This window comes from Rana temporaria, chromosome 8 (assembly GCF_905171775.1).
Source record: "Rana temporaria chromosome 8, aRanTem1.1, whole genome shotgun sequence".
NCBI classification, from domain to species: domain Eukaryota; kingdom Metazoa; phylum Chordata; class Amphibia; order Anura; family Ranidae; genus Rana; species Rana temporaria.
Window position 1 is genome coordinate 38,454,369 of NC_053496.1, and position 14,576 is coordinate 38,468,944.

The 14,576-nt window shown below is 46.0% G+C and overlaps 1 protein-coding gene across 1 annotated transcript in view; it reads left to right on the plus strand.

Annotated features, from left to right (window-relative positions):
• Positions 1–14,576, plus strand: part of GPAM (glycerol-3-phosphate acyltransferase, mitochondrial) — a 98,585-nt gene that overhangs the window by 55,120 nt on the left and 28,889 nt on the right. The window contains 7 exon segments of the mRNA XM_040322139.1: positions 3,471–3,732; positions 3,816–3,955; positions 5,640–5,673; positions 5,676–5,707; positions 9,931–9,987; positions 9,989–10,054; positions 10,056–10,088. Coding sequence (XP_040178073.1) covers positions 3,471–3,732; positions 3,816–3,955; positions 5,640–5,673; positions 5,676–5,707; positions 9,931–9,987; positions 9,989–10,054; positions 10,056–10,088 — 624 coding nt within the window.

Genomic DNA, 14,576 nt, shown 5'->3' on the forward strand with positions numbered 1-14,576 from the left:
CAGCTGCAAAATCCACCATCTCGAGATGGATTAAACAGTTAATCACTCAGGCCTACGGCTTGAAGAGGTTGCCTCCTCCTTTGTCAATAAAGGCTCATTCTACTAGGGCCATGGGTGCCTCCTGGGCAGCACACCATCAGATCTCTATGGCTCAAGTATGCAAGGCAGCAACCTGGTCTTCTGTCCACACGTTTACTAAATTTTACCAGTTGGACGTAAGAAGGAATACAGATGCAGCCTTTGGGCAGGCAGTGCTGCAGGCTGCGATTTGAGACCCTCAGTATCGGGGGCACCCTTGATTTAAATTTAAATTTATTTTCTTGACTAAGTTGGATTTATTATTATTATTTGAGTGTACCTCTAAATTAAATCCTTTTGTCTTGGTAAGATGTCTCCCTCCCCTCATTAAAGCATTGCTTTCGGACACCGTATAGTAATGAATATGCCGCTCTGTGTCCCGTGATGTACGAGAAAGAAAAAGGGATTTTTAATACAGCTTACCTGTAAAATCCTTTTCTTGGAGTACATCACGGGACACAGAGCTCCCACCCCTCTTTTGGGGACCATTTTGGGAGGCATACTGCTTGCTACAAAACTGAGGTACTCCTCCTATGGGAGGGGGTTATATAGGGAGGGGCACTTCCTGTTTGAGATTGCCAGTGTCCATCACCTGAAGGTACTCCATATAACCCACATAGTAATGAATGCCGCTCTGTGTCCCGTGATGTACTCCAAGAAAAGGATTTTACAGGTAAGCTGTATTAAAAATCCCTTTTTTTCTTTCTGTTTTTAAAAACAGTTACAGGTCTTGTTCCTCCCCCTGCCTCTGATTGGACTTGAGACAAGAGGCAGCAGACTCATAAGCTCAACTGTCGTGTTACTTTGTTCTGTCCTCCTATCGACATGCTCCTTGTATTGATTCTCCCTTCCCCACTCTTAAACTTAAACCCAAAAGTGTTTTGGAGTTTCCCATGAAAACAAAGTGCATTTATCCTTTTTTGCCCTTTTTACTTGATCTGACTTAACTCACTCTTCTCCATCGATGCAAACGTGCCTCCAGCCAATGGCTGAGGTTCTGTTGGCTGTTTACATCCAGCAGTTCAAGTCTTCTTTTTTTCATCGTGTTTTGCAGCCCCATAGATTTCTATTGAGCTGTGTCTTGAGCTGGAGACTATTGGAGATAGTCCCATAGAAGTCTACAGGGCTGTAACACGTAGGGGCAGCCAGACCAATGAAGACGTGAACTGCTGGATGTAAAAATCAACAGTGTGGTGGCCATTGGTTGGAGGCAAGTATACGGCTATGGAGGGGGATGGTGGGTTTCGGTTAGGTCATGGAAAGGGGGGCAAAAAAAGTAAATGCACAGACCTGAACTGCTGAACGTAAACAAACATTGGAATTGTGGCCATCGGATGGTGGTTAATATGAATCTATATATTCCAGAATTTATGCAGCTTGTCTGAGCTGTCAGAAAGCAGGGGTGGAGAGCTGAAGTTATGTTCTGCAGAGCTCAGTGAAGAGAGCTCTGACAGCCGATTGGAGGGAAGGGGCACGCCCCCCTGCACGCAGGAACAGAGCTGAGGCTGTCAATCACAGGCTGTGTGCTGGAGATCCCTCCCCTGTCACCTTTTTTCTCTTGGTGTCAGGTAGAGCTGCACGATTAATCGTCAAGAATCGTTATCGGGATATTTTTCCATTGCAATTCTTGACACAGGGTTTTAAGATCTTTGACATGAAAATAATTTTCTCTCTGCACTTTGGTATGCAAAGTATTTCCTGGCTGCTCTCAGCCAAAAGTCAAAGTCTGGGCAGCCTGCCAAGTTTTGAAAACATTCTTTATTGGTGGAAAGTTAAGTCTAAACATTGTATCACATCAAAGGAATAAACTTCTGTATGTAAATTAGGAACGTTTAACCACTTAAACACCAAACCTTTTTCTGACAGCTCTTTTCAAGTTAAAATCATTATTTTTTTTGCTAGAAAATTACTTGGAACCCCAAACATTATATATTTTTTTTAGTAGAGACCCTAGAGAATAAAATGGCGGTTGTTGCAATATTTTATGTTGCACTGTATTTGCGCAGCAGTCTTTTTAAATGCAATTTTCTTGGAAGAATTTTTTTTTATAAATGTAAAAGATTTTACCCCGTGAGAATCGTGAGAGAATCGTAATCTTCATTCTAAGCAAAAAAATCGTGATTCTCATTTTGGCCAGAATCGTGCAGCTCTAGTGTCAGGGTAAACTGTCGGAAGTGATTCATTCTGATAGCAGAGGAACGAAGCAGCAGAAATAAACACTTGGTGCTCTGGATTGAGACAAGTACACACTAGAGGGATATGCTTTGTTCATATTTAATTTCTGAGGTTTACAACCACTTTAAGGCAGATTTGCATCTTAAAGGGTCACTAAAGGAAATTTTTTTTTTAGCTAAATACCGTGTTTCCCCGAAAATAAGACCTACCCCGAAAATAAGACCTAGCATTATTTTCCAGGGGAGCTGCAATATAAACCCTACCCCGAAAATAAGCCCTAGTTCAAAATGCTTGTAAAATCCTATAATCCACTCTATTTCTGGAGTATATAATGTACAATGTGTGTGTTTCTGTAATATAATTTTGCCAAATACCTTCGGTACGGCTCCCCCTCTGCAGTGCTCGGAGTGGGGAAAAGAGTTCCGGCACGTCACGGAAGTACAGAGTGGCGCTATAATGAAGGTATTTGGCACGTTTATATTACAGAAACACACACATTGTACATTATATAATACTGTAAAAGAATAGATCATATGATTTTACAAGCATTTTAACTTGACTCACACTGGGGATTCCTGACAGGCAGGGAGGGAGAGGGGGAGAGAAGACATCACATTATATGGTAAGACCTACCCTGAAAATAAGCCCTACTGTGTCTTTTGTTGCCAAAATTAATATAAGACCCGGGCTTATTTTCAGGGAAACACGGTAGCTTCCTTTACCTTACTGCAGTACTGGTTTCATGTCCTTATTGTTCGTTTTTGCTTTGAAGTAGCTGTAATTCTGCTGTGATCTCCACACTTCCTGGTTGCCTGTTTCCTTATAACCATGGTACTGGGAGCTTTTCACGGTGGTCTAAGCTGTCATTACTGTGTGTCTAAAACTCCTCAGAACCAATCAGATTCATTTTAAAAACAAAACACTGCCCTGGATTTGTTTGTTTTTGTTCTGTGAGTCTTCCCGACTCACCTCTCACCCGGAACTTCATGTATGTCCTTTAAAACCGAAAGTGAAACTAGAGGCACATTATATAATAGATTAAATTAAATGTTTAATCATTTTTAAAAGCAATCAGTTAACTTTTATGTCTCTATACCCAATAAACAGTCATTTCAGCAAAAACATTTTTTTCCTTTAGTGACCCTTTAAACTCAGAACTGTTTTTAATAAAGCTGTGACTGCCATGTTGGGACCCTGTAACCCCTCCTTTCCCTCAGGGGGTCAGCCTGTCCCTATTGGTGGAGGACTTCTTCTCTATGAAGGAGGAGGTCCTGGCTCGGGACTTTGATCTGGGGTTTTCGGGAAGCTGCGAGGACGTGGTTATGCACGCCATACACCTATTAGGCAACTCCGTGAACATCACCCACACCGATCCCGGTGAGTTCTTCATCGCACCCAACACCAACATCCCGGCCGTCTTCGAGCTGAACTTCTACAGCAACGGTGTCCTTCACGTCTACCTCACAGAGGCCATCGTGGGTAAGAGGCTGGCGGGCAATATGGTGGTAAAGCCAGGCCAGTTGTGATTGGTTGATTAAAGGGAGGCTTCTCTTGTTTTGCAGCCTGCGCGTTACATGTCGAACAGAGGAGAAGGTCAGATGGGACGACGGGAGCTGCCGACGGAACGATCAGCCAGGAGAGACTCCTCCGCACCGCTGCGGCCTTGTGTTACCTCCTCTCCAACGAGGGAATGATAGCTTTGGTAAGGTGAGAGGGACCAGCACCCATGAATGTTGGGTGGCAGATTATGAACACTTTGACTGTCAAAAGGGGTTTGAAGTGAACCTGTCATGCAAGAAATATAGAAGTTATTACTGAACTTTTATGAAAATGCCAATTGTCTGACTTTTTATGCTTCCTAAAAATGTTCACAACTTATATGCTATTGGTCTCCTATGTGATAGCAATAAAAGTTATGGCCCAGATTCACGTACAGCGGCGTATCTTTGTGCGGGCGTAGCGCATCTCATATGAGCTACGCCGACGTAACTTAGAGAGGCAAGGCCAGTATTCACAAAGCACTTGCTCCCTAAGTTACGGCGGCGTAGCGTAAATGGGCCGGCTTAAGCCCGCCTAATTCAAAGTAGGCAGGTAGTGGGCGTGATGTATTGAAATGAAGCGTGACCCCATGTAAATGATGGGCCGAACGAACGGCGCATGCGCGCGCATGCTCAGAATAACGTTGAATTTACGCCCTAAGATACGACGGCTCAATGGCAACGACGTGAACGGAACCTACGCCCAGCCCCATTCACGTACGAATTGCGTAAACGACGTAAAATCCGACGGCTGTTCCGTCATCCATACCTTTGCATTGGCTGCGCCTCCTATTTGGTGGTTTATCTTTACGCCGGACGTACGCCTTACGTAAATGGCGTATACGCATGCGACGGGCGCAAGTACGTTCGTGAATCGGCGTATCTTGGTCATTTGCATATTCGACGCGTAAATCAGTGGAAGCGCCCCTTGCGGCCAGCGTAAATATGCGCCCAAGATACGACGGCGTAGGAGACTTGCGTCGGTCGGATGGAACTGAAATTCAGGCGTATCTCCTTTGCAGAATCAAACGCATAGATACGACTGCGCAACCATGGACTTACGCGGCGTATCATTAGATACGTCGGCGTAAATCTTTCTGAATCCGGGCCTATGTATTTAGAAAAGAAGTTTTAAACATTTAAAGTGACAAAAAAAGAAAAATTGTCCACACACTGAAGCCGCCGCTGACAGCTCAGCGTAGGACCTTAGCGGCTCCAGAAAAGGTATGTTTAGCGATTTCTTCTTTACAGGGTTAGATAGATTAGTTTTAGACTATGGCTGCATTAGGTTAGGCCCCCTTTCACACTGGGGCAGCGGGTCCGTTAGCGGGTAAAGCGGCGCTAGTTTTAGCGGCATTATACCGTCGTTTTACCTGTGCTAAAAGCGGGGTTCAATCCGCCCGTATTGCAGGGGCAACAGAAGCGCTGCCCATTTCATTCCAATGCAGGACCTTTTTTTTCCACCTCCTGCAAGCGCACCGCCCCGGTGTGAAAGCACTCAGGCTTTCACACTGGGGAGGTACGGAGAAGGAGCTTTCAGGCACTATTATTAGTATCTAAAACGCCTGAAAACTGCCTCAGTGTGAAATGGGTTCCATTAGGGTTAGTTTTGGGTGTGAACTTCTACTTTAAGCCACTTGCCGCCTGTGAGTAACTAACTTATACCGGTGGCAAGATGGCACTACTGTGCTGGATCACATACCTATTACGTGTTCCAACAACTTCCGGGTCTGGGGCACACATGCGCGCCTCCGGCGATCCCGCTCCCCTCTGCTTTAAATTGCAAGCAAGGTTTTTTTAAGGGTAAATGCGTAGTGTAAATCCCTTGTTTGTGTTTTTCTCTTCCAGTCCTGTCAGATGTTCTACCAGGTTTGTCATGAGGCTGTCAGCGTCTGGTCACCTATGGGATATTCTTGGTAGCCTGAGGTTAAGTGGCACGTAACTCTCGGTTGCACATTTTTCTGGAGAGACGATGTATTGTACAAACATTACAGAAACACCTCATCCTCAAAAAGAAATAATTTGCACATTACTAGGGTTCATGTTACACTGCAAGCACAGTTGGGGAAGGGCACTCCATCAATGCGCACATCATAGGAGGCATATTTCAACGGGAGATGGCATTTGATGGGCAGACAATTGAAAGACTATGTAAACAGCGGAGGGAAGACCGCTGTGTTGCAAGCCACCCTTGGGACGCAGGAAAAACTTGCTGTACAAAACACAGAACAAACTAAACCTTGAGCACACTGCTACAAACCTGTCCCGCAACAGGGAGGTACAATCTGACAACAACTGCTATCTCCCATCGAAAATGCTCTCCTACGATGTTGCGCATGAGCTATGCATGATGCCACGCCAGCTGATCAAAAAATCCTACTGGAGTACCCCTCCATACTTTGCTTATGCGTGGGCACTTTTTTCGACAGAGGGTGCTATTCGATAGAACAACCGGATCATATATTTATACAGAATTGGGTGTTTCCACCTGTAGGGGGCGCCCTGCGTGCAGCTTCTACTGTGAATATTTATAGCTCAAAAAAATAAAAAATGCAGTAGGTGATCAATACACCAAAAGAAAGCTCTATTTGAGGGGAGCAAAAATAACATAAACTTTCTAAACAAAGGGCCAGTTTACTGTCCTTCCCACTTTGAGGAGGCCCGTGTGAGTAGAAAATGCAAAGCAGGCAAAGTCCTTTCTTGTATTAAGAGAGATATGGACTCAGAGAGAGAGATATCATTTTGCCCCTGTACAAATCATTAGTAAGACCTCATCTGGAATACGCAGGTCAGTTTGGGCCCCAGTTCTCAAGAAGGATATCGGGGGAACTGGAGAAAGTGCAGAGAAAGGGCAACTAAACTGATAAGAGGCATGGAGGAGCTCAGCTATGAGAGAAAGATTAGAGGAACTGAATTTATCACTCTTGAGAAGCAGGAGAATAAGGGGGGATATGATCAACATGTACAAATACGTACATTGGGGGAAATACTTATTCGATCCTCTGCAAGGGTTTTGTAAGTTTGCCTATTTACAAAGAAATTAAGGGTATATAATTACTTGGGTGTCATCTTAAATTGTATATGAACCAAAAATCCAGAGAACAAAAATGCCAAGTCCACTCTATTTACCAGACCTTCTCTAAAGCCTTGAGGTTTCTTGGCTGTCTCTTGGCAACTCAAAGTTTCAGCTCCCTCCATAAAATGATCTAAGATCTGGAGACTGGCTAGGCCCGCTCCATGACCATGAAGTGCCTTCTTCTTGAGCACACTCTTTTGTTGCCTTGGCCGTATAGGTTTTGGGTCATTGTCATGCTGGAAAACCCATCACCGACCATCTTCAGTGTTCTGGCTGAGGGAAGAATGTTCTTATCCAAGATTTTACAATAGATGGCCCCGTCCATTGGTCCCTCAATGCAGCAGAGACGACAGCCCCAAAGCATAATGTTTCCACCTCCGTGCTTGACTGTAGAGATGGTGCTTCTTAGGGTCATAGTCAGCCATTTTTCTTCTCCAAAAACCGTGAGTCCTCAAGAAGCACATTAAGGTCATGTAGTGGCCTAGTCAGTCTCCAGACCTTAATCCTATAGAAAATTTATAGAGGAGGTCTGAAACTTGGCCATTTTCCAAGAGACAAGCCAGAAACCTTAAGGACTCGGAGAAGATCTGAAAGAAGAATTTGGCCAAAATCCTCCTGAGATGTGTGAAAACCTGGTCACCAACTATAAGAAATGTCTTACCTCTGTGTTTGCCAACAAGGGTTTCTCCACCAACTTACTAAGTCATGTTTTGCTGGGGATCAAATACTTATTTTACTTGCTGAACTGCAAATTAATTCATAACATTTGTATCATGTTTTTTTCTGGATTCTTTGGTTGATATTCTGTTCTCTATCATTTAAAATACACCTATGTTACGAATTATAGACCCTTCATTTCTTTGTAAGCGGGCAAACTTACAATATCTGCAGGGGGTCAAATTATTATTTTCACCACTGTAAGGGGCTCCATATAGTGACCTTGGTGTTGAGTTATTCACTTTACAGTCATCACAGAGGGACAAGGGGGCACACTTTACGTCTAGAGGAAAGAGATTTCATCTCAACTATGGAAAGGTTTCTTCACAGTAAGAGCTTTGAAAATATGGAATAGACTCCATCCAGAGGTGGGTAGCTCAGTAGATTTGCTTTAACTGCCTTGCCGAGCATCCGCCACAGTTTTACGGTGGCAGGTCGGCTCTGCTGGGAGAGATTCACGTCGATCTACGTCATCTCTCCCCAAGCAACCAATAGGGGCGCGCCGCCGGAGACGTGCCACGCGTGCCCCCAGCTCGCTCCTGACTCCCGCGCACAGCGTGCCCCCAGCTCGCTCCTGACTCCCGCGCACGCGTGCCCCCCAGCTCGCTCCTGACTCCCGCGCACGCGTGCCCCCAGCTCGCTCCTGACTCCCGCGCACGCGTGCCCCCAGCTCGCTCCTGACTCCCGCGCACGCGTGCCCCCAGCTCGCTCCTGACTCCCGCGCACGCGTGCCCCCAGCTTGCTCCTGACTCCCGCGCACGCGTGCCCCCAGCTTGCTCCTGACTCCCGCGCACGCGTGCCCCCAGCTTGCTCCTGACTCCCGCGCACGCGTGCCCCCAGCTTGCTCCTGACTCCCGCGCACGCGTGCCCCCAGCTTGCTCCTGACTCCCGCGCACGCGTGCCCCCAGCTTGCTCCTGACTCCCGCGCACGCGTGCCCCCAGCTCGCTCCTGACTCCCGCGCACGCGTGCCCCCAGCTCGCTCCTGACTCCCGCGCACGCGTGCCCGGCAGTCACGATCACCGGGCACCCGCGATTGCTCGTTACAGAGCGAGAACCGGGAGCTGTGTGTGTAAACACACAGCTCCCGGTCCTGTCAGGGGAGAAATGCCTGACCGTCTGTTCATACAATGTTATGAACAGAAGATCAGTCATTTCCCCTAGTGAGGCCCACCCCCCCCCCCCTACAGTTTAAAACACACCCAGGGAACACGCTTAACCCCTTCCCCGCCCCTTAGTGTTAACCCCTTCCCTGCCAGTGACGTTTTTATAGTAATCCATGCATTTTTATAGCACTGATCTCTATAAATATGCCAATGGTCCCAAAAATGTAGTCAAAAGGTGTCGAAGTGTCCGCCATAATGTCGCAGTACCGAAAAAAAAAATCGTTTGATCGCCGCCCATTACTAGTAAAAAAAAAAATATTAATAAAAATGCCATAAAACTACCCCTATTTTGTAAACTCTCTAACTTTTGCGCAAATACCTATCGATAAACGCTTATTGCGATATTTTTTTTTTTTTTTTTTTTTTTTTTTTTAATGAAAAATATGTAGACAGAATACGTATTGGCCTAAACTGAGGAAATTTTTTATATATATCATTATATATATATATTTTTTTTTTTGGGGGGATATTTATTAAGGAAAAAGTTAAATATTATTTTTTTTCAAAATTGTCGCTCTATTTTTTGTTTGTAGCGCAAAAAACTAAAAACCCGCAGAGGTGATCAAATACCACAAAAAAAAAATTCTATTTGTGTGAAAAAGGACGCCAAAATTAGTTCTGGGAGCCACGTCGCACGACCCCGCAATTGTCAGTTAAAGCGCCGGCAGTGCACGAATCGCAAAAAAGTGCTCTGGTCTTTGACCAGCAATATGGTCCGTGGCTGAAGTGGTTAAAAAGGCCTGAATTCTTTCCTAAAATGTTCAAAAATATAACCTGGAATACTAATATTTTTAGTAAAGTTGATCCAGGGGAATATCCAATTGCCTCTTGGTGGATCAGGAAAGCGGAATTTTTTCCCTTGCTCTGCTGGGTTCTTTCCTCCTTCCTCTGGATCAACTGTGGGTATAGAATTGTGTATATGGGATATTGTATGGTGGTGTTTTTTTTGTTGTGTTTTTTTCTTTTGTATTTTTTTTATTGGTTGAAACTAGATGGACTTTTTTTTTTTTTTTTTACCTGACTATATAATGGGCTCAAATCGCATCACAAAGGTATCAGCTTCAGGTATCGAAGCATATATGCATGAATACTCATTGAAATACTCGGTATCGGTGCAACCTAAGATAAACTTTAGATTGTTGATGGAGAACAGGTAACAGATTATTATTTTTTTGTTCCCAGGATGACCAGGAAGATGCCAGTCCTAGTCTTTCTGAGCCCACATGGGATAGCAAGATCCCCAGATCGTGTGCAGTGGAGGAGCGACGAGGAAGATGAAGATAGCGACTTTGGAGAGGAGCAAAGAGGACCGATATCTGAAGGTACAAACACTGAGAACCGTTTCATCAATTCTGAACTGTAGTCTTCCCATAAACATGTAACATATTTTAGTTCCTGCCTCCCCTTCCCCGTTCCCTGCATGATCGCAGGTGCAATGCTTTACCAGGCCCAGTGAAAAAAATATAAATAAATGCCACTTTTTACCTGCAGAAACATTCAATTTATTATTTTATAATATTATTTTTTTTATATAACAAGGATAACTTCTGCTTTAACCACGTTGACTTCCTAAAGAATTATCCCCCTTCATGACTTGGTCACTTTTTGCGATACGGCACTGCGTTACTTCCTGTCTGCCCATGCACATATACTGCAGCAGGGTGGCCGCTCTGTGCCAGATTACATAACCTAGTAATGATCTGAGACTTTTGGTTTGGAGCGCACACGCAAGCCGACAGCAACCTGCTCCCCCTGTGATTGGATACAGCGGGAGCTCAATCAGTGGATCCTGCCCGGACCAGCCGATCGTTTGGGAGACAGGCAGCAAATGGCGGTATGCCTATGTAAACAAGGCAGACCACAGTTCTGTTAGAACGGCAATGTACTGATCCTGTGTTTATGCCGCAGCAGGAACTCAGATCTTACCCACCCCCAGTCAAAGCACCCTCCCCACAGTTAGAAATCACTTCCTAGGAACACATTTAACCTTTTGATCACCCCTGATGTTAACACCCTTCCTGCCAGTGTCATTAATTCAGTAACCGTGGATATTTTTTTTAGCACTGATCACTGTATTGGTGCCCGATTTTTCCATCGCAATATCACAGTCCTGCTTAAGTGACTTATCGCCACCATTACTAGTAAGAAAAATAAAGAGAAAAATATCCCTAGTTTGGTTTGCGCAGAAGTTATAGCATCTACACTCAATATACACTTATCGGTATTTTATTTGCCAAAACTGTCGCAGAATACATGTTGGCCTAAATATATATATATATACTATATATATATATATATATATATATATTATATATATATATATATATATATATATATTCATATTCTATTTCTATCTATTTACCTTTCTGCTATAAAACATAACCGATAAAAATAAAAAAAGCGTGGACTTGGAGGAAAAGGGAGGAGGACACCAGAAAGAGGGACGGAACACACCAACAGGGACAGTCGGGTGATCAGTTGGGGACAGTTACAAGCACCGATCCCCCTTTAGGGTCCTTTCACACTAGCGGACCGTTCGTCCGTTCATTACAAGTCCGTTAACGGACTTGTAATGACTCCCTATGGGATCGCTTCCGTTAGCGGATGGAGCGTCCGCGTCCGTCGGGATCCGCTTTTGCGAACGGAAGAAACCCTATTTTTCTTCCGTTCGGCGGAACGGATCGGATGCAGACGGACAGACGTTCCGTCTGCATCCGATCCCCCATAGGGGAGAGCGGAGCAGAGACAGGGCGGTCTCTGCACTGTGTGTGGGGACCGCCCTATCCGCCGACAGCTCAGCGGGGATCCCCGCTGAGCTTTGGCGGACACACGGAGCAGACCCAGAAACGGTCCGCTCCGTGTGAAAGAGCCCTTATAGCTTTCAATAAAGCAGCTGACAGCTAGAGGAGAAGCAGCGGTCAGCTGCTTTATAGAAAGGCTATTCAGGGTGATCGGTACTTGTAATTGTCCCAACCGCCGCACCGATCACCTCTGAGGCTGCTCGACTCCCCTGCTACACTGAGGATGCCTGGCCCGATACAACAGGTATCGGATTAGGCATTGGAGCATTTGCACGAGTGCCGATACACGTACAAATGCGCGGGTATCGTTGCACCCTAGTTTTTTATTGGCTTTCTATCATCTCGAACCAGTCTGCCCCATTCTCCTCCGACATCGACAGGCATGTTCCGCCACACAACTGCCGCTCACTGGATATTTTCATCTTTTCTTTCTCGTACATCACGGGACACCAGAGCGGCATATTCATTACTATGTGGGTTATATGGAGTACCTTCAGGTGATGGACACTGGCAATCTCAAACAGGAAGTCCCCTCCCCTATATAACCCCCCTCCCATAGGAGGCAGTACCTCAGTTTTTCGCCAGTGTCTTAGGTGTTGGTCATGGATTATCTTTGCCTCTGTATCATTGGGATTAAGGCGGGCTAACCGGATCTGTCCAAAGTGCCTCAGCGCCAAAGTGGACAGTACCCGGGCCCCAAAAACCGTGGGGTTTTGCCTATAATGCCCTCTCTAGAGGGATGGACCCTGGGCCCAGGACTTAGAGCTTTTCCTAAGCCAAAAGTATCCTGTTTGCCAGGGTGCTATATAGGTCCAGGTCAGTCGGTTCCTTCCTAGGACCCCAGTACCTGATGGTCTACTACTTTACCCACGGAGATGGGAGAAGATTGGACTGTTGTTGCTTGGCAAACGTCCTGCGGCATGGAGCAGGTAAGTGGAGAGTCTGCGGGACTTGGTCCGACAGTGGACTCTCCAGGGGAGATCTGCGGGGGGTTTGCCTGAGTATGCTCTGCATTGGCACCATGGTCACTATGTCTGTTATGTCAGGATGATCTAACTTTTCCCCCCATGACTGGATCCCCCTGTCTAGGCATCTCTTTACTGGCTACCTGCTGCCCCGCTGGTTGGGAAGGTCTTTTTTGGAGATCTGTCTCAGGGCTATAAATGTGTCCTTTAAGAGGCCTGTGTTTAAGTCCTACCTGGCCGGGGTTTTTGAAATTGCCGCTTGCAGCCGTAGGGGCGAACCTCTCCCTGCTTCCTGAAACTGGCAGCGCGTCTCATGTGTTCCCCTCCCCTGACATACGGGCGCGCTGCGCGCGGCGCGCGTGCACGGCTTAATAGAGCGTTTCGCGCATCGTTCGGGGGGGGGGGCGGGAGCGTGCAGGCCGGCGTCGAAAGAGGCGGGCTTTTCGCCTCTGTTATTTGCAAGCAGGTCCTCGTTATGGCTCAGTCTGAAACTGAGCTGAGAGCGAGAGGACACAGAGCGGCACACTAGTGACCCCCGGTGGCAGGAAAGGGGTAGTACATGCTAGGCTTAGCCTATGCATATCTATTAAGCCAAAAATCCTCTTTGCAGCAGGTTGGAGGCTGGTAAAGTTTTGGTGGGGCTGTATGTTTTAAAAAAAAAAAAAAAAAAGCCTTTAATAAGGAAAAGGAAATATATATATATAATAATGTATTGAAAAAAAAAAAAAAAAAAAGTGGTTCTTTTTTGTTGGAACATACGGAGCCCCACCAGGTTAGGGACATTAGTAATACTACTGTTCCTTAACACGTAATTTTTTCCTAGCTACAAACAGTCAGTTGTTGTATGCTGGGGTACCTCGGTCTTGTACCATGGCTCCCAAAGGCTCGGGATCTAGAAGGGGCAAAAATACCAAAAAACAAAGGGTTCCCCCTCAGATTCTGAGGATATGAGTCAGGGCTATGCCAGTACTCTCCCCACCTGTTGACCCAGGGATGGCCGCCTTGGTTGAGCCAATAGGGGGGGTCTGGTGCGGAGGCTGGCCCAGATCCTCCCAACCCGGTGTTTATCACTGAGGAAATGCTAGCTATCTCCTTAGGAGGGCTGGAGAAAGATTGGCAGCTATGATCGCTAATTCATTGCCAGACAAAAAGCGGACTAGGTCCCCTTCACCAAAGTGTGTATACTCAGATGCGGAGGTTCTCTCCCTAGGAGACTTAGAATCTCAGGAGGACCAGGTGGACCAGAACCTAGAAGGTTCAGAGCTTGAGGATTCTACTGTGGAGGAACCATTCTCTGCCTCCCAAGCAGAAAGTCTGTTGGATCCAGTCCTTGACAGACATGGTCCGATCGGCATTTAAGTTGCCCTTACCGGAGCCTCGGGCTCCGATAGTTTCCTCCTTGGGCTCTTTAAAAGGCCCCTTGAATGACGCAGTTTTTCCGGTCCATCCTCTGTTGGAGGAATTGATTTACCAAGATTGGGTACGACCGGACAGAATCTTTTTGCCGCCTAAAAGATTTTCTGTTATCTACCCCATGGAAGAGAAATTTTCCAAAAAATGGGCGCCCCCAGCTGTGGACGCAGCCATCTCGTGCGTAAATAAAACATTAACTTGTCCGGTAGAAAACATACAAATGTTTAAGGATCCAGGTTGATAAACGTTTAGAGACACTTTTAAAGGCTTCCTTTGCTACGGCAGGAGCAGTGGTACAGCCGGCAGTAGCTGCTATCGGAGTGTGTCAGGCTTTGAAGGTCCAGACTAAACAGATGCTGAAAGACATCCCTGCCCCAACAGGCAGAGGAGCTATCTGATATTCCCAGAGCTTTATGCTTTGCGGTGGATGCTATAAAGGACTCCATCCAGCAGGCATCTCGTTTATCACTATTAGTAGTGCATATGAGAAGGCTCTTATGGTTAAAGAACTGGGCGGCCGAGCCCCATGTAAGAAACTTCTGGCAGGGTTTCCCTTTCATGGGGGAAGACTCTTCGGAGAAGATCTAGATAAATACATTCAGACTATATCGAGTGGTAAAAGTACCCTCCTACCAGTCAAAAAGAAGTT